The sequence below is a fragment of the Thermomyces dupontii genome (assembly GCF_041956625.1).
Source record: "Thermomyces dupontii strain NRRL 2155 unplaced genomic scaffold VTN31scaffold_1, whole genome shotgun sequence".
NCBI classification, from domain to species: domain Eukaryota; kingdom Fungi; phylum Ascomycota; class Eurotiomycetes; order Eurotiales; family Trichocomaceae; genus Thermomyces; species Thermomyces dupontii.
In genome coordinates this window covers 2970009-2987915 of record NW_027192307.1, presented here as the reverse complement: position 1 = coordinate 2987915, position 17907 = coordinate 2970009, and the positions used below count along the sequence as shown (strand labels likewise).

General features: G+C 53.3%; 5 protein-coding genes across 5 annotated transcripts; 4 read left to right on the top strand and 1 right to left on the bottom strand.

Annotated features, from left to right (window-relative positions):
* Positions 1 to 398: 398 nt before the first annotated feature.
* VTN31DRAFT_1123 (uncharacterized protein) lies at positions 399 to 2535 on the top strand (the record flags this gene model as incomplete). Its single annotated transcript, XM_069401146.1, has 4 exons — positions 399 to 406; positions 466 to 610; positions 666 to 2276; positions 2359 to 2535. 4 exons carry the CDS (start codon positions 399 to 401, stop codon positions 2533 to 2535), a joined length of 1941 nt encoding a protein of 646 aa, XP_069263979.1.
* Positions 2536 to 3204: 669 nt separating this feature from the next.
* Positions 3205 to 4707, bottom strand: VTN31DRAFT_1122 (uncharacterized protein; the record flags this gene model as incomplete). Its single annotated transcript, XM_069401145.1, has 3 exons — positions 3205 to 4013; positions 4073 to 4378; positions 4449 to 4707. The coding sequence occupies 3 exons, from the start codon at positions 4705 to 4707 to the stop codon at positions 3205 to 3207; spliced, it is 1374 nt and encodes a 457-aa protein (XP_069263978.1).
* A 1097-nt stretch (positions 4708 to 5804) lies between these two features.
* On the top strand, positions 5805 to 7421 carry VTN31DRAFT_1121 (uncharacterized protein; the record flags this gene model as incomplete). Its single annotated transcript, XM_069401144.1, has 3 exons — positions 5805 to 5925; positions 5991 to 6267; positions 6326 to 7421. The coding sequence occupies 3 exons, from the start codon at positions 5805 to 5807 to the stop codon at positions 7419 to 7421; spliced, it is 1494 nt and encodes a 497-aa protein (XP_069263977.1).
* A 2205-nt stretch (positions 7422 to 9626) lies between these two features.
* Positions 9627 to 12022, top strand: VTN31DRAFT_1120 (uncharacterized protein; the record flags this gene model as incomplete). The annotated part of the gene is made up of 6 exons (XM_069401143.1): positions 9627 to 9659; positions 9721 to 9805; positions 9891 to 10117; positions 10166 to 10823; positions 10873 to 11799; positions 11868 to 12022. 6 exons carry the CDS (start codon positions 9627 to 9629, stop codon positions 12020 to 12022), a joined length of 2085 nt encoding a protein of 694 aa, XP_069263976.1.
* Positions 12023 to 14871: 2849 nt separating this feature from the next.
* On the top strand, positions 14872 to 17488 carry VTN31DRAFT_1119 (uncharacterized protein; the record flags this gene model as incomplete). Its single annotated transcript, XM_069401141.1, has 5 exons — positions 14872 to 15176; positions 15322 to 15436; positions 15557 to 15773; positions 15831 to 16359; positions 16429 to 17488. 5 exons carry the CDS (start codon positions 14872 to 14874, stop codon positions 17486 to 17488), a joined length of 2226 nt encoding a protein of 741 aa, XP_069263975.1.
* Positions 17489 to 17907: the final 419 nt, after the last annotated feature.

Below are 17907 nucleotides of genomic sequence, written 5' to 3'. Positions count from 1 at the left end.
GATGATTGGGGGAAATTTTGGTCGATCCCAGTTTTCTTGAAAATCCGTCCTCTCTAACCGTATTTGGATTAGCGCAGACTCAGATTTGCACTCCGATTTTGCTCCGAACTTTGAAATTTCAACCGGGGCCCCCTCAAAAAGAAAGAGAAAAAAAAAAATTGTATGACAGTGGAACTTCACGTCAGACTTGGAGACACCGATTGGTGACTCATGGTCGTTCGATTCTGGATTTAAACAGTCATAAGGCGTGTCTTCTGACTCGCAATCTCTTCTTGAAAAAACCAGGTTCCGTCTCCGACCGAGTCCTTCATTCAAACAAAGCTTCAAGTGTACCCGCCGTCTTGAATCCGCCGAGTTAAGAGTCATAGTACTCCACTCGATCGAACCCTTCCTTCACCATGCCGATGTACGTACACATCCTCGGCTTGAATCGGCACCACATGGTCCCTTCTAACTCGCATCTAGGCTCAAAGATCCCTCGAAAAAATATAAGCGCTTCAAACCGCTGCATTTGCCGGACCGACAATGGCCGAACAAGACCATCGACAAGCCCCCGCGGTGGCTGGCCACCGATTTGCGAGATGGTAATCAGAGTCTGGCAGATCCGATGGTAGGGATGATTTCAAGGTGGTTTTGAGAAGGAGGGTCACTGATCGGAAACACAGGATGGCGACCAAAAATGGAAGTACTTCCAGATGCTCGTCAAGCTCGGGTACAAGGAAATCGAAGTGTCATTCCCGTCAGCGTCACAAACCGACTACGACTTCACGCGCCGCCTGATCGAGACACCGGGGGCGGTGCCGGATGATGTCTGGCTGCAGGTGCTGTCCCCATGCCGAGAGGACCTGATCCGGCGGACGGTGGACTCGCTCAAGGGCGCGAAGAAGGCGATTCTGCACCTGTACCTGGCGACGAGCGACTGCTTCCGGCGCATCGTGTTCGGCATGACCAAGGAGCAGACGATAGAGCGGGCGGTCAAGTGCACGGAGTATGCGCGGTCCATCACCAAGGATGACCCGTCGATGGCGGGCACGGAATGGCAGTTTGAGTTCTCACCAGAGACCTTCTCCGACACGGACCCGGACTACGTGATCCAGGTCTGCGAGGCGGTCAAGAAGGCCTGGGGCCCGAGCGAGGAGCATCCGATGATCTTCAATTTGCCGGCGACGGTGGAGATGACGACGCCGAACGTGTACGCGGACCAGGTCGAGTACTTTTGCCGGCACATGTCGGACCGCAAGACGTTTGCGGTGTCGCTGCACCCCCACAACGACCGCGGGTGTGCAGTTGCGGCAGCAGAGCTGGCGCAGATGGCGGGCGCGGACCGGGTCGAGGGCACCCTGTTCGGCAACGGCGAGCGCACGGGTAACGTGGATCTGGTGACCCTGGCGCTGAACCTGTACACACAAGGGATCCACCCGGGGATAGATTTCTCGGACCTGAACTCGGTCATCAAGGTCGTGGAGGAGAGCAACAAGATTCCCGTCAACGAGCGGTGGCCGTACGGTGGACAGCTGGTGGTGTGCGCATTCAGCGGCAGCCACCAGGATGCGATCAAGAAGGGCTTCATGGCCCGGGAGGCCGCCGGCCTCGGGCCGGAGGATCCGTGGGAGATCCCATACCTGCCGCTGGATCCGCAGGACATTGGTCGAACATACGAGGCGGTCATCCGGGTCAACTCGCAGAGCGGCAAGGGCGGCGCCTCCTGGATCATCCTCAAGACTCTGGAGCTGGACCTGCCGCGGGGTCTGCAGATCGATTTCAGCAAGATCGTGCAGCGGGAGACGGAGCGGCTCAACCGGGAGCTCCGGCAGAGCGAGATCGTCGCCCTGTTCGAAAACGCCTACCACCTCAAGGGCAACGCACGCTGCACACTGGTCGACTACAACATCACAACTGAGCGACCCACCGGGGATACCGGGACATCCCCGGCCTCCGGCGGCGACTTGGCCAAGGCCGAACCCGGCAACGTGCCCAGCACGCAGCACCTCAAGCGGCGGTTCACGGGCATCATCGAGATCGACGGCATCCAGCACGCGATCACGGGCGTCGGCAACGGCGCCATCTCGTCGCTGGCGCATGCGCTCTCCACCCTGGGCATCGACCTCGACGTGCAGGACTACAAGGAGCACTCCGTCGGCAAGGGCCGCGATGTCCGCGCCGCGACTTACATCCAGTGCTCTGCCGCGGGCAGCAGCGACTTGGTCTGGGGGGTTGGTATCCATCAGGACGTGGTCCAGGCGAGTTTGGCGGCGTTGTTGAGTGCTGCTAGTTCGGTACATACTCCCCTCCTCTCTCCCTCTCCCTCCTTTTTCTTCTCATAATCGAGTATCACGAATACTAACTCGATATCTACAGTTCCTGACATCCCGTGCAGGCTCCCCCGTGCCATTCCAACCCGTTCGGTCAAATACCTTCACCGATGAAGACCTGCAACGTCTCCAGCAGCTGACCAATGGTGATGTCGTTGCGGATAGCGTGAAGAAGCAAAAGGAACAAATTGAGAAATTGGAGGCGGAGGTGCGGAAGCTTTAACTTTTATTTTTTTCTTCGCATGGTACTCCGTACGAAACGCCGAATAAAAAAAAAAAAAAAAGGTAAAAATAAAAGTTGATTTTTGCCTTTTCTGTCGGTGTTGATGTTCGTTCGGTCTCTTTCTCAAAAGAAAGGTCGAAAAATGAATAAAAAACAATGATCTATGAAGAAAAGTGCTTCTACGATGCATTTACGAAATCAATCAAGATTTTCAGATGATATTTTTCTTTTTTCATTCACAAAATCCATAACGTATATATATATATTCATAGGTTAAGGATAAACTACACACGAAACAATCAACGAGATGGATAGCAATTGCAACCACAATAGAGACAGAAATCAATCATCAACCCATTTCCTTCCTTAGTGTACCCTTGCCTCAAGATCCAACGCCCAGCGCAACACAACAGCAAATGCAAAGTAGAAAAGAAGAATGAAAAACGCCCTAGCGCCGTAAAGAGAGAAAGGAACGCCTGGTTAACCATGACCGCTAATTCCAGCACAAAGCGCGTCCGAAGCAACGTCTCGTAAAACGTCAACGGTTCGCTTTGTTTTCTTTTATGTCGCGTCTGTTGGTATCTGTATACAATATCTACATGTCGCATAGCATAATGATAAAAGAGGGCGAGAGAGAGAGGGAGGAAAGGTCGTCATGTCGTCCGCTCGTCATGCTGGTCCGTTGCGTTGATCGGATTGATTGGTCTGATCGGGAGCGTCGTTGCTGTCGTTGGTCGAGGCACGTCCGACGGCGGCGTCGTAGCTCGGGATCGGCGGCGAAGGTGGTGCGTCGCGCACAAGTGGCGCCTGTGAAGTTGCCGAGCCGTCCTCGCTGTTCCGTCGGCTAGGGTCCGGGCTGCTGTACTCCGGCGGCGGACTGCTAGGCAACGGTCCGGGAGCGTCCAGAAGCGGCTCCGTGCCAAGCCGGCTGGAACCCTCGCCCGCGTCCTCGTGCGAAGGAATGTGGGCAAGCTGCGCAAGGGAAATGTCCGTCGGGGACCGCTGCGGGCCGGGGCTGGTCGGCGGGCCCGGCCGGACCCCGGCGAATCGGTATCCCGCGCCAAGGTATCCCCGGCTCGCGGCAGCACCAGAGGTATCGCAGCCCGTCTCCAGTAGGATGCTGCCCTGCTCGCTCCCGTACGGCGGCGGGGGTGCGAGGCTGCCAGTCATGGGAGCAAGGCCCCATTTCTTGACGTTGGCCTCGATGAACACAAATCCCATCTGCCCAAAGTTCACGTGCACAGAGCAGGAACCGTTCGCTCCAATCGTTGGGAAGAAGTTGGGCGACTTCAACCCGTGCACCACGTCGTCCAGTTTCTTCCCGTTCCGGGTGAAGAAAATGGTTCCAGATCGCGGCCGATATCCCACTCCAATGACATCCCCTTGGGCAAACTCAGGCCCATAGTTCGGAGCGGAGAAGGGCTGATTGAATCTCCTTTGCCCGTTGGAGAAATAAGCGACTGACGTCTTATGATAGCCTGGCGACGTCCGTTAGAATGCTTGCGGTTCTCGATGTTCGGACTTGACGGAAGCATACCTGGAAGTCGAAACATCGGATACGGTTTCGTAGACATGCCGACGGCAATCAATGTCGACGCCGGCTTGTCGTAGATCTTGGCCTCCCAGTAATAGACGTCATTTTGCTTCGGCACCGGAAGATTGGTCTGCACGCTGCATTCCGAGTCGAAGAATTCGATTTCCGTCCGAGCTTCGACGAAGCAGTTGGCAATCTCCAGTTCCGGCTCGAATTCCCAGGCCGACACGCCCTTTTCTTGAATCGCCAGAAACTGAGATAACGAGATATCGGTCTGCATCGTCTCTGGTGGATTGGCTTGAATAAAAGCTGCACCAAAGTCATCAGACGTTAGCCCATAAAGTCTTCCTTTCCCCACGTTAAAAACGATCGCACGTACCCTTCGCTCGGAGGTACTCGGCCCGCGATATCTCATCCATATTCTCCAGAGCCTCCGCCTCCTCCCGCGCAAAGGCCTGTTCATCATCAAACTCTCCCGGCCGGCCTATCCGATCCAGCAAGATGCGCCCGCGGCGAGTGTACCGGAGGAAAAAGACAACGGCCAAGACGATCAGGGCGACTCCGGCCGAACCAAATGCCGAGAGGATCCCGATCAGGATGCCCTTGCCGGTCGAGCCGGAGCTGCCGGCGGTCAGCATCGCTGATCCTGCGGAACGATAGTTGGGCGGCATGATGAACGATGCGGTTGCATGCGAAAAGACTGCGGTGGGAAAATTGGCGGCTGCAGTCCCGAAGGGTGTTGTCTAGCGGTGACGTCGTCAACGTCGGGCGTCTCAATCAGCCCAAGATAGGCGGGGAACCGGAGACGTCACGGGCACATCCAGGGTGCAGGAGGGCAGTCGGAAGGTTCTTGCGGCGGACCAGCGCGGCAACACAGATGAGAGCGACAAGGACGATAAATCGTAGGGTCCTGACGATGAGGAAAACGATAGGAGACGTCCCTGGGGACGAGCGTGGCGGCGGATTGTATGATGATGGCTACTGGTGATCTCTGATGGAGAGAGCGGTTTGGTTGGTTTGTCTTGATTATGTAATTGAACTTAATAGATGAGTGCCTCAGGCAGATATATTATGCTGCCATCTTCAGCCACCAGGATGAAACAGGATGAGAAGACGACTTTGAAGGATTCAGTCGATGTGGTAGTAGTAGTTATACGGAGTAGATAAATCACTGCCCTGCCTGAAGATGGAAGAGATGAAATGATGAATATGGCTCTGCCTTGCTTGCCAGGGGAGGAGGATTTGGTATCTGCATTCGGAATGATCGCCAGTGGCATTAATTGATTTGGCATTTTTGACTTTGTTCGCAGTTGGCCGTAAGCGGCATCGGCCTTCATTCAACCCTTTTTCCCTTTCTCGAGTCCAGCCAGGAGTACAGTAGTAGTAGTACATAGTCGTACGCTTGGTAGGTCTGAAACAGAAGGGAATGCGTGGAGAGTGAGATCTCGATCGTTCGGGCTTGTTCCATTATGCTCCAGATGATGCGATGCCCGGCTTCTCCCTTCAGCCACCATCTGATGGGCCAGCCTTCTCCATAAGCCCCAGATTTAGATAAGTACTGTAGTCTGATAGATAAGTACCTACCTACCGACGTATGCAAGCCAAGGAAGCTCAAAGCCGACGCCAACCGAGCGAACCGATGCCTCCCTCTGATCCGTACGAATACGTTGCTGTCCCTTGAGCGGTCTGTAGATTCCATCACCCAAACTTATCAGCAAGGACTTCAAATGCCAAAATGACGGTGGGCAAAAGTGGTAGCAGAATGACCGCGACGGTCAACCCCATCGAGATTCCCAACATTCAACGTTATCACTTCGAGATATCGCTGTCGGGTTCCAACTGCAACAAATATCCAGGTAAATCATCGATCAAGAAGAGCATGGCAGCGACCGTTAAGTACTAATCAATGGTTGACACCCAGCAAAACAACATGCCCGCAAAGTCGCCGCCAGACTCGGTGTGACCACCGGCCTTATCTATCTCGAAGGGCAACCGACGGTCTTGGTCGAAGACTCGGATCAGCCGGTGCCATTTCGCCAGCGACGCTATTTCTACTACTTGAGCGGGGTGGATGAGCCCGACTGTCGTCTCACTTACGATATCAAAAGCGATACGCTGACACTCTATCTACCCTCGTATGACTTGCGCCATGTGATTTACAACGGCCAAGGGCTGACCCCGGAAGATGCCCTCCAAAAGTACGTTAAGAATATCCCCTCCGCTTTCTAAACAAACATGATCGCTAACCGCAATCAGGTACGACATCGACCAGGCACGGTATATTGATTCCCTCTCCTCGGAAATTGCCTCCTGGGTGCAACGCCATGACCTGAACTCCGACATCTTCGTCCTCCATGCCTCCCAAACGCCGCCCTCTACGAACGGAGCACGCATTGACGCGACCCGCCTGCAACCAGTCATGGATGCTCTACGGGCCATCAAGGATCCATACGAGATCGACATGATTCGGAAAGCAAACATTGTGTCTGGACTAGCCCATACGGAAGTCCTGCGCCACATCGGCAAAATGTCCAATGAGGCCGAAATCGCAGGGTTATTCCTCAACGTTTGTACCGCCCACGGGGCCCCAAAGCAGGCGTATGAGATCATTGCGGCCTCCGGGGAGAACGCGGCAGTGCTACATTACATCAAGAACAACCAGCCGTTCAAGAACCGCCAACTGGTCTGTCTGGATGCTGGGGCCGAATTCAACTGCTACGCCTCGGATGTGACCCGCACCTTCCCTCTCAATCCCAACGGGGAATGGCCGAGTCCGGAGGCGCGCAATATCTATCGGGCCGTAGAGCGAATGCAGGAAGAGTGCATCAAGCGAATCAAACCCGGTGTTCGATTCGCGCACCTTCATGTATTGGCGCACCGGATCGCGGTGGAGGAGCTGCTGAAGCTGGGGATTCTGAAGGGCGGCACGGTCGAGGAACTCCTTGCGTCCGGAGTGTCTACGTCCTTCTTCCTCCATGGTCTCGGTCATCACATCGGGCTAGAGGTGCACGATGTCTCCGAGAAGCCTATCATGGCTCAGGACGACGGAGAGGTCCCCAGTGTGTTGGCACCGACAATGGTCCGGTCACCCTGCACGTTGTCGGCCGCGCCACTGGAACCAGGTATGATCGTTACAGTGGAGCCCGGCATCTACTTTTCATCGGCAGCGCTTCGGAGTGCGAAGACGCTGCCTATCGCGCAGTACATCAGTTTTGACGTGGTGGAACGATACCTGCCTGTCGGCGGCGTTCGGATCGAGGATGACATCTTGGTCACTCCGGACGGATATGAAAATCTTACCACTGCTCCCAAGGGAGAACGAGCATTGGAAATCATCCGTAATAGCCATTGATGGGAGGAGTTGGACATGGTTTCGGGAAATTCTAAACTTGACAATTGGAAATCTAACAACGTCCACCTTGTACACTTGTTCGTGCCACAGAAACCCAGCCATGTTTCGGCGATCCACATCAACGGACTCGGCATCTGTGTATCCGTGTGAGCATGAGCAGATCGTCGGTCCAGCACATTATGCATGACAACGGGGTACTACAAGTTGGATAGGTGTATCAGAATCGTCAGAACCCGATCATGAGTCACACCACTGTACAGAGTAGCTACAGCGATGAAATGCGAGGACTGTACCCTCCCAAAAAAGGCAAAAAAAAAAAAACCTAATCATGAGATTCTGACTCATACAGTACCCGTAATAGTTCATGAGAATGATCTGATCCGAAAAGCTAATTTTATCTGATTGTCCCCATGGCGTGATTAGTGGTGCCATCAAATGCCTCCATTTCCCGTTCCTCTGCAGAGGATCCTAGGTTAATTGCGTCAGTCGAAACGATTTAGGGCTGGAAGCATCCCCAACTGCGCCATTCTTGCAATCTCTGATGGGGCCATTGAGAAATGCCGTGTCGCAATCTATGCTGTACTTTCGACAATTCATCAAGCAATCCCGGAAGATCCCGAGTCGGACCGTTTGACAAATGTTTGCCATCTGCGGGCCCCCTGCGATGACTCACCATAGCTAAGCTACCGTAACCTTATCACCTCATCTCTGCCTGAACTATAAAAATTTGGGCCACCCATCGAGTCATCCAAGATGACTCTTCCTTGAGTATCTGCCTCCCTTAATAAGAGGGAGAGTCGATCTCTACTCTTCAAGTCTTCATCATGACTTTTGTTCACCCTGCGCAGGGGGCAATGGGGGCCTGATCATCTGCACTCCTCTCTACACACTCTCGTTTATACCGACCAATTCGTCTGCAAATCACGAAGCAAAAAAGCAAACGCCGTTCTATCCCGCACAACAGCAAAAACAATGGGTCACCGTCATAACCGACGTCGCACACGTCCGCGATCGCGCAATCGAGTCAATCGGTCGACATCTCCAACGGGACCTCAACCGCCGTCAACATTGCCATCAGCCGGCTTTCAGCCACCCTCCGCTTTGACACCCCCGGCATACCATATCGAACCAATTGCCCCTATCTGGCCTAGCGCGTTCGACTCATGGCAAGCCCGAGGGTATCTCCGGCGGGTGGTTGCTCCTTCGGTTGAAGATGATGAACATTACCGTCTGTTCGGCGGTGAACCCGGCGACGATCTAAGCCTGTGTTACAGAATGCTGGATTATTTCGGACGACTCGACTATATCGACCCATGACATGACGAGCGGACCTTGAGTTGTGTCGCTCTCTCCCCCTTCCCCTCAGTCTGGGCTCGCGTGTGGCCGCCGATGCGATTTCTATTCCCATCCCTACCTTTCCTTCCGGCGATGCTGAAATCCCAGACGACACACCAGAGACGCGGAACCACAAGCCGATCGACTTGTAGCAATGAAGACCGTCGTCAAGACGGTTGGATTGGTCCATCAATGGCTTGCCCGCGCGACTCTGAGTGTTTCCCATGCTTGGCGCTTCGGCAATTTTTTTTTCCGTGAGTGGATGGCGCGCTTCATACCTGGCACCGGTGTCAGGAACACTTCGACGTTCCAACGGGTGGTGCTCGTGCTGCTGCTGCACTTGAGCTCTCCGCTGCGTTCGTCGACTCAAGGTGAAACTCAGCGCAGATATGTTTGGCAACGTCGGATATTGGAAACTCACAACATGGGCTGGCGGCCATTCATGAGAGCATGTATAAAAAATCAGTATATAGACATGTGCTTAAAAGAATAGACGTATTATTGAGCTTTGTCGAAAGAACTATTGTACATACTCCGGAGTTGGAGATGACTCGTACGTTTGTGTTCAGGCCCAAGGTTACGCACGAAAGTGATTCACGTGACTTTCTCTCCTCGGATCATGTGATTCGCTGTAAATGCATGCAGAAGGCGGTCTGGACACACAGCTGTGAACCGTGTCCTTTCCGGCATTCTAGGAGTGCATAAAGCTGCCAGTGTTCATCCTTTTGCTGAACCTTGTCATTCCTTTGGTTCGCGTTCATTCTGTGGTCGGCCATGTGCGCACTGTCTTGATTGACCCTAGCAGTGTTTTGTTCTCGGGTTTCTATTCAGCGCCGACCACGGCGGGAAAAGCCGTGAGATACAGTCATCATGTCCTCCAGAGAGTACAACTACGATGAGAATGTATGAGCTGCCCACTTCTGTTGAGAAATTGGAGCCTCTGAATACTGAGCTGTTGTGCTAGGGTCAATTCTTTCCTTTCTTCGTGCTTACGTTGACCGGCCTGGTCACCCTCCCTCTTACTTACAGTTTACTTAAACCCCCGAAAAGTGCGTATCCAAATGCCTTGAGCGAGAAAAGGACGAAACGTGTTCGACTGACCGGGACTTTTTCTTTTTTCCCCCTGGCCTGCAGAAGTTGAAAGCACTGCTCCCCGAATAAAGCCAGACTTTAGACCGCAACATGACGACATCATCCAAAGCCAGAAGCGAAAACGGCTCCGCAAGGAGCGGCGGGTGAGGCGCGCCATCGCCGTGGTTGTCGGCTGGGCAATCATCGGTTACATGATCTATCTGATTATCGTGACCCGAAGAACGGCACCGAAGATCTGGGATCCATATGAGATTCTTGGAATCTCGAGGGTATGTGCCTGCGGATGCTGGTTTGGATCCCTTGCTAACTTCGCCTAGAGTGCGGATGAACGTGCCATCGCACGGCGCTACAAGCGATTGTCCCTGCTCTACCACCCCGACAAAGTTCGGCCGGATCCCTCGAAGAACGAGACGATGGAAACGCTCAACCAGCGTTTTGTAGAGTTAACAAAGGCCTACAAAGCGTTGACCGACGAGGAGATCCGCAACAACTACCTGCAGTATGGGCATCCAGACGGCAAGCAGAGCTACAGTATCGGAATCGCACTGCCGAAATTGATCGTGGAGGAAGGAAGTGGAAAGTACGTTCTGATGTTGTACGCAAGCCTTCTCGGGATCCTTCTGCCCTACATCGTAGGAAGGTGGTGGTATGGCTCTCAGCGGTACACTCGTGAAAAGGTTCTGGCTGCGAGTGCTGGAAACATGTTCCGGGAGTACGAGGGCACCATGATCGGTGGTCCCATTGTTAACGCTCTCTCCACGGGAGAAGAGTACAACGAGATGCTGAGCGGCCCAAAAGCGGAGGCTGGTCTTGCGAAGATCGAAAAGAAGGTGTTTGCTCTGGACGAGAAGACCTTTTCGTCCAAAGACCGCGACGTTCTGCGTAAGATCGACAACCCCGTCCGAAGGAAGGCTCTAGCTTTGCTGTGGGCGTATTTGAATCGGATCGATCTGGAGGACCCTGTGCTCAACGAAGGTTTATTCCCTCTCCTGTGCGCCTTTCGGCCAGCTAACATGGTTTGTAGAAAAGTACGAGGCCGGATCGATTGCTCTTTCGCTTACGGAATCCTTCACGGCAATTGCGCTGGCCTTTGGCAACCTAATTCCCATCATTGGCGCTTATCGGATCTCTCAATGCATCGTCCAGGCCATCTCTCCGGGATCGTCACCGCTCCTGCAGCTGCCATATTTTACACCCAAAGTGGTAGAGTCGGTTGAAGGAGCGGACGTCAAGACGCATCTGAGCGTCCAAAAGTATCTGGACATGCCCGAGGGACGGCGACGCAGCCTGACTGTTGGGCCCGGCCTGCTGACTGAGGACCAATACAACGCGGCAATTGCTGTCGCCAAGCAGTTGCCCTTGTTTGAGATTTCAAAGGCGTTCTTCAAGGTCGTGGGCGAACGAGTGGTTACTCCCAGCAGCTTGGTGCAGTTGGTGATCAAGGGCCGTATCGTCCCTCCTGGGTCGACCGGCGTTCCGGAAGTGAACGAGAAAGACCTAGAGGACATCGACCCGGACGAAACTGACGTGAATGCAATCATCGGTCGGAAAGGAGCGACGAAACAAAGCGGCAGGTCCGGGGACGGGAACGACGCAGACCGTGTTCAGCCTCCTCTGGCGCATGCCCCCTATTTGCCACGTGACCATCCACCACGATGGCACATCTTCCTCGCGGACGCCAAGCAGGGCAAGATCGCCGTGCCGCCATTCACGTTCACGACGTTCGACAAGCCAATCTTCGACGAGCAGGGCAAGCCTACCTTCAATATGCAAACGTTGAAGATGCAGTTCCAGGCGCCGCCGCAGGTCGGCAACTTCTCGTTTGTTCTCCACATGATTAGCGACAGCTACATGGGCTTCGATGTCAAGCAGGAGATTACATTGCAGGTGGAAGATCCTTCCAAGGCGGCGGTTCTCCAGGAGGAGGATGACATCAGTGAGCCGGACGAGGGTAAGTCATTCCCGGTCGCAGCCAATCTCCCCCCGTTTCCTCTCCACTGACTGGCCCTCACCGCACAGACTCCATTGCCGGACAAATGCAGGCCCTCAAGACTGGCGTGCCACCGAAGAAGAAGAAGGTGGTGACTGAGTCTGACGATGATGAGAGCGACACGGAGGGCGATGAAGAGGATACCAGCGAGACGGACACGGAAACCGACACGGATGAAGAATAGTTTAATCTCCCTTGCATGATAATACTCGCCTTTGGTCTGATTTGGTTCTGCTGGTTTCGTGATTGTAAGCTAGTTTATTGAAGGGACATTTTACAGCATGCTTCTACATGGCAGACATGCTGCCGTAGATGGCGCGTGTACTTCCATACTGCTCATGATTATTGTCAATATGATTCTACTCGTAAATTAATTCCTCATTACATCTGCAGAATGAAATGATGGATACCTCTATCTGGAATGGCTCCTGCGCAATTTTACCCGTTCTTGTTGTTCGCTTGTCCAAAAGAGCGGTCAGGTTCAGCGCCTTTCCTTTGTAGCCTTCTTTTCCCAAAGACTGATCCATCTCCTGTCAGGTTCAGAAGTAGAGGCGGTCGTTCGATCACATCGCGATCCGTATAAGATTCACCAAACACGAAATGACGCCAAGAAGTCAGCAAAAGTCAATTCAATTGCTTGGTATAATATAATCAGGGCCTGGTTCATTGATTCCAAAGTGAAAGTGTCCAGATTTTGAGCCATCGATCTATTTTCCTTTTTTTCCTTTTTTTTTTCTCCTTGTTCGGTCCGATGTGACGATGGAGCTTAACTTAATCAACCCCCCCTTTCCAAATGACGCCGTTAACTTTGCACCTGCGCGGCGATCGAGAATGATAGGACGAGAGGTAGTTAACTTAGGTAGTCCACTTGCTTCGAGAAGTGACGGAAGATCATCACCAGGATTCGAAAAAAAAAGGTTCAGCATGGTTGGTCCACACTCCACAGCCCGCCGGGGTGGCCAGCCGAACGATGCTCTCGGCACACATGGCGATGCATGTCTGGTCACCTGGCGTCTTGGCCCCTGGGCAACTGAGCCAACCTGCCGGCAGTCCACCGTCCGTGAGTCATGGTGCCGCCCCGGCTAGCCGCTGGATGGTCGGGGGAAAAAAACGGGGAAGGGCTGCAGCCGGCTGCTGCGCAGCGATGCTTGCAGGGGATGATAAGTTAACGGTGTCTCGACGGTATGGGGTTTTCTTTTCAGGTATAGTGCCTGTTTCTGTCGCATTTTTTTCCAATCGTACTTGGAATTTCCAAGATGTTGTTGGTTGTCTTTTCAAACTAGATTGAATCCTGAGGCAGACCTGAGCCATCTGATCCGAGCACACAGTCAAACTAACGATTTGAATCTGCCAGATCTCTCGCAGAGTCGCAGCTAGGTTCCGAGAGCTTCTTTGGTTCGCGCGGTTGACGTGCATTTGCGTTGACCAGCTTATTACCTCTTTTGAAGTATACATTCGATTCGATCCATTGACTTGTTCTACAAGGTTGTGAGAGCAATAGAGAACGGAGTACCTGCCTGAAACGAAACAGGGCGAGGGTGGGAATTGATTTCCGGGGCTTGTCGGTCCTGTGCTCCGGACGGACATCCTTTGTCGCCGTTGTTGGCTTGAGGGACCCCGTCGCGGCTGGAGCCGAGTTTCGTTTCAATCGGTTCCTCCGTCCCGTCGGTAGGTAGGTTATCTGTATGTATCTCTGGACCGTCGTAATGGCGTACCCTGCTTCTCTGCACCAGGAATGAACGAGTTTGGCAGTGCATGCGTGTGATTTCATGCAGTGATAGTTGCATCTTCGCAGACGCAATCTCCAGTGACCGGATGAGCGAAGAAACCAAGCCCCGATTCTGATGGACTGTTGTGGCCATTTTCCGACCAAATTCCTGGGAAATAACTTAATCGAGCACGGCGCACCGGACTAGAGATGAGGCTAACTTAGCCCTAAAACAATTAGTTAACCAAAGATCTTACGGCTAAAATGCTGACATACAGGAAACCAGTGGGGGTCGACTGTATCGACTGTATATTATGAGAAGGCGCCGGAGTCCTGGAAAGGACTGGTAGGCTGGTAGCTCCGCAATTGCGTGGCCCAAAAGGCCAAATTAGGATGCATCTTGAGCCCGATGGGATTTTTCTGAGTTCTTTTTGATCCTGGACCTCTACGGTCCATTCTGAACCAGTACAGTAGGTAGCCAATAGCAGAGGGCCAGGTCACGCTTCGAACGGCCTTCAACGCACCGATCAGCGTACTGAGTCCTAACTGTATTCATGCCCGAAGGCTTTGACGGCCATTTGACAAGCTGACAAGGCCACGGCTTGCTGGGAAAAAGGAATCACCACCTGGACGGAGCGGGAAAAAGGGATGCTGGAGTGCTGTACGAATCCTTTTTTTTTTATTTTTTTTTTTTTTCCTTGCTCTCCTCTTACCTTGTCTCAATGTGACAAGTGCCTGTTGAGTGTTGTGTCCGAGGCTGCCATCACTTGTCCTCAGCTGTGAAAGGGGAAGAAGCGTGGACAGGCTGACTTCCCAATCGCTCTGATCGTATCCTGATCCAGGCCGAGTGGTCCGAAAGTGGTAGGGATACAAACACACCCAAATCAAACCCAACCCCCCCCCCCCCAAAGACCAAGCTCCCACCACGGGCACATCACGAAAAACGTTCGGTAGCCAAATAGAAACAATATTTCCTCTAGTCCCCGATTGCCGCCAAGTGGAAAAGGAACGCAGCCGGCACCGAATGCCAGGTTAGAAACCTATGCAATCCACTCGTTGCTGGACCCAAGCCACGATTGGCCCCAGACCAATACTTTTTCCCTCCCGCACGAATTGAGACGACTTTGAATGCCCCTCACTATCACCAACGTTATTCTTCCCTCGGTAGCGCGGGCATGGTGGACGATGGCCGCAGTGTGTTGTCGAGACTTTCAATATCATGATATTGCTCCCGAGGATTGACTCTCTGGCAGGACAAAATCGAGGTCCTGGCTGGAGGACTGCTGTATTGAACCGACTGGCCATTTGTGTGCACCGACAAAACCATGGAGGATTCCCCCACTCCCGATGCGCGTTCCCGAGCTCGCCCGCGACCACATCAAGACTCGTCTGAGGAGGGCCCTGCCTCCAGGTCCAGTACATCGGAGCACAAGGTGCAGATTCCCCGGCTCCAGCGAACAAACCCGGCCAAATCCTCCGCCTCCTCGGAACGACAGAGGGTCAGCCATGCCTGCGAGCAATGTCGACGCCGGAAATCCAAATGCGACGGCGTTCAGCCGACGTGCTCGCGATGTCGAGACAACAACTTGGCGTGCGTGTATGCTGACAGCAAGAAGGACCGGATGAAGAGGTGTGTATTCCTCCTTAAGATCTCTACCCTTCCAGCCACCCCCTGTAGTGTCGTGCTAGAATAGTACTATAACTATACATGGAACGGGGTCGAGGATCCTCAGTTGGCGATCACATCAGCTGATGGGAATCAAATATGCATCCAGAGATGTGCAAAACATGATCACAAAACTGTCCACATACGAGACACTTCTGTCAGATCTCCTGCCAAGCCTGGACTTGGAAAAGCAGCAGACCGTCAGAAACACCCTTGGTGATTTGGTACGTGGAAGCCCAGTGCAAACCCCCTTGCCAATTTTGTTGCTCGTCTTGGACAAGACCATCTGCGTACGATCAACGGCACGACCCAAGGACGACCGCTAACTATGATTGGATGTGCAGAATAGATCCATGCAGGACGCCGATCTAGGGTCTGCCGGCGAAGGCACGGCGTCGGTAGACGATGGCAATGAGGATGAACCAGACCCCAGATCCGAAGGGTCGGCACTTAGAGACGCCACAGGAGAAATCGCCGGCACTGTCGGATCGATTGGCTATCTGGGCCGGTCGTCGGCGGCGTGGTGGTTGACGGAGCTCACTCTTGCTATGGATGTGAACAGTACGCCGAACTGCTGCCGTCTCTCACATTCTCGGTCAGCTGACTTGAGACCATCAGATTCCGGACAAGCTCCCCAGGGTCAACCCTTCGCCTCCTTCGGCAGTGCCAACAGGCCAGATGAATTCCAAAAGCTGCTGGTGGAGAGCTGCCATTATTTCACCGACTATTACGATCTTTCTGATTTCGGTGTGTTTGGGGAGAACGTCAGCGCCTCACAGCTTCCTCCTCGTCAAACCGCCGATTATCTGGTTCACACCTACTTCGCCAACATCCACCCCTATTTCCCCGTGCTAAAGCAACATGAATTCATGATTCAGTACCAATCCATCTTCGATATTCAACATCCACCCTGCGGCGGCGTTGTGTGGGCTGGCATTCTCAATACCGTCTTTGCACTCGGCGCTTTGTACAGCCAGCGGTGTCGCTCTCCCTTTGCCGCCGGCGCAAATGGTCATGTGCTTTACTTTCTTCGATCCAGGATCTTGAGTCAAGAGCCCACCCAAATGAACGGTCTGCGTTCCCTGGAACACGTCCAGTATATGGCCATTACCTCCTTCTACTTCTTTGTCAGCAATCAAATGAACAGGTGGGACACTGCAACCTAGCCTTTGCTCTGATTATGAAGTCAAGGGGCTGACTCGCTGTTCACGAGTAGAGCTTGGGCTCTTATTGGGCTTGCATATCGCTATGCTACATCGCGCGGGCTTCATTTGTTTAGTGCCACTGATGAGTCCGACGGCCAGGGAGAATACCATGCCAGGCTATGGCGGTGTGTGTGCTCCCTGGAACATCTGCTATGTGTGTGGACCGGGCGTCCTTCCGCAATTCCCAGTCAACGCTTTCCCAGCGACTGGCCTTTCAAAGGCGGTGAAGTCGGGGTCGATACCCAAGAACAACTCTTCTCTCAAGTCCAACGTCAGGCTGAGAGCCCAGTAATTCCAGGGCCAGCACACATCATCACTCCGGCCGCGGACATGTTCACGGTGTCACTTTATCTCGATCGTCTTGGATCAGAGGTTCTGGAGCAACTCTACGGTCCTCACGCCGTCAACTTCGTCTGGGCGGATATGCAAAGACTGGTGAGTGATCTGAATGCAAAGCTGAGTCGTTGGTATTCGAGCTTGCCCGGGGATCTGAAGCTCCCCACAGTGCAGCCGAGTTACCCTCGACGAGAGCAACTTTACCTCGCTCTGCGTGTACACAGCCTAAGGATTCTGATCAACTGGCCCTCTTTGCACTCAGCCTGCGATATTGGCACTTTCGCACCGACTCCAGAAACATTCACCCGATTCGATGCGGAAGCGGCAGAGCACTGCAAAACGGCTGCTCGGGCTATCATGGGTCTTATCCCTGACGCCGACATTAGTCCCGCATTGTACGAGTCAATTCCGTGGTGGTGTATTTCTCACTTTGTGATGCAAGCAGGTGCCGTGCTGGTCGCCGTGATCCATTCGGACTCACTACAAACCCCTGTATCGGAGAAACAGCAGTTGCTGGTCGAGTCCATCAATGGTCTTCGGTGGCTGATGAACTTGTCCGAGAATGATGCAACGGGCCATAAAGCTTGGTATTCTCTCGGTCAGTTGCTTCTGTTAGCTGCGACAAAGACTGGGATGGACGTCAGCCTGCTTTCTTCATTTGTGCCTGCGTCACTTCTGTCACCTGACAAGGGCGCTTCGCTGGCGTTGGCATCTTACAGTCCAGTGTACTTCTGACTACATGCCAGGAATCTGGAGATTCCAAAATTTATCTGGTTCGAGGAACGTCAACACGTTATCAGTTAGCGAATGGTTCCTGCCTTGGATCCCGTATCTCACATAGAGCCTTCAGGGGGTAACAGGCAAGATATCTGGGCCGTTTCGGGATTTCAACTAGACACGTGCCCTGCAAGATGCAATTGCCACCGCTTGCCTCCCTCCGCCCCACGGGCGGAGCCGACTTGATACCCAACAATCCTGAGCAGAAATGTGTCCTTCAAATTCACAGTGAACCATTTCGGATTTACCAGAATTTGACAATAGAGACAACTGCATTTCAGCTGGAGCGTATGAATCACACTTGGTTCGTGCATTTGATGCCGGATCGAAATGAAAACAGATGAATGACCTTACGAGCCCGACGAGTGTCCGGTTAT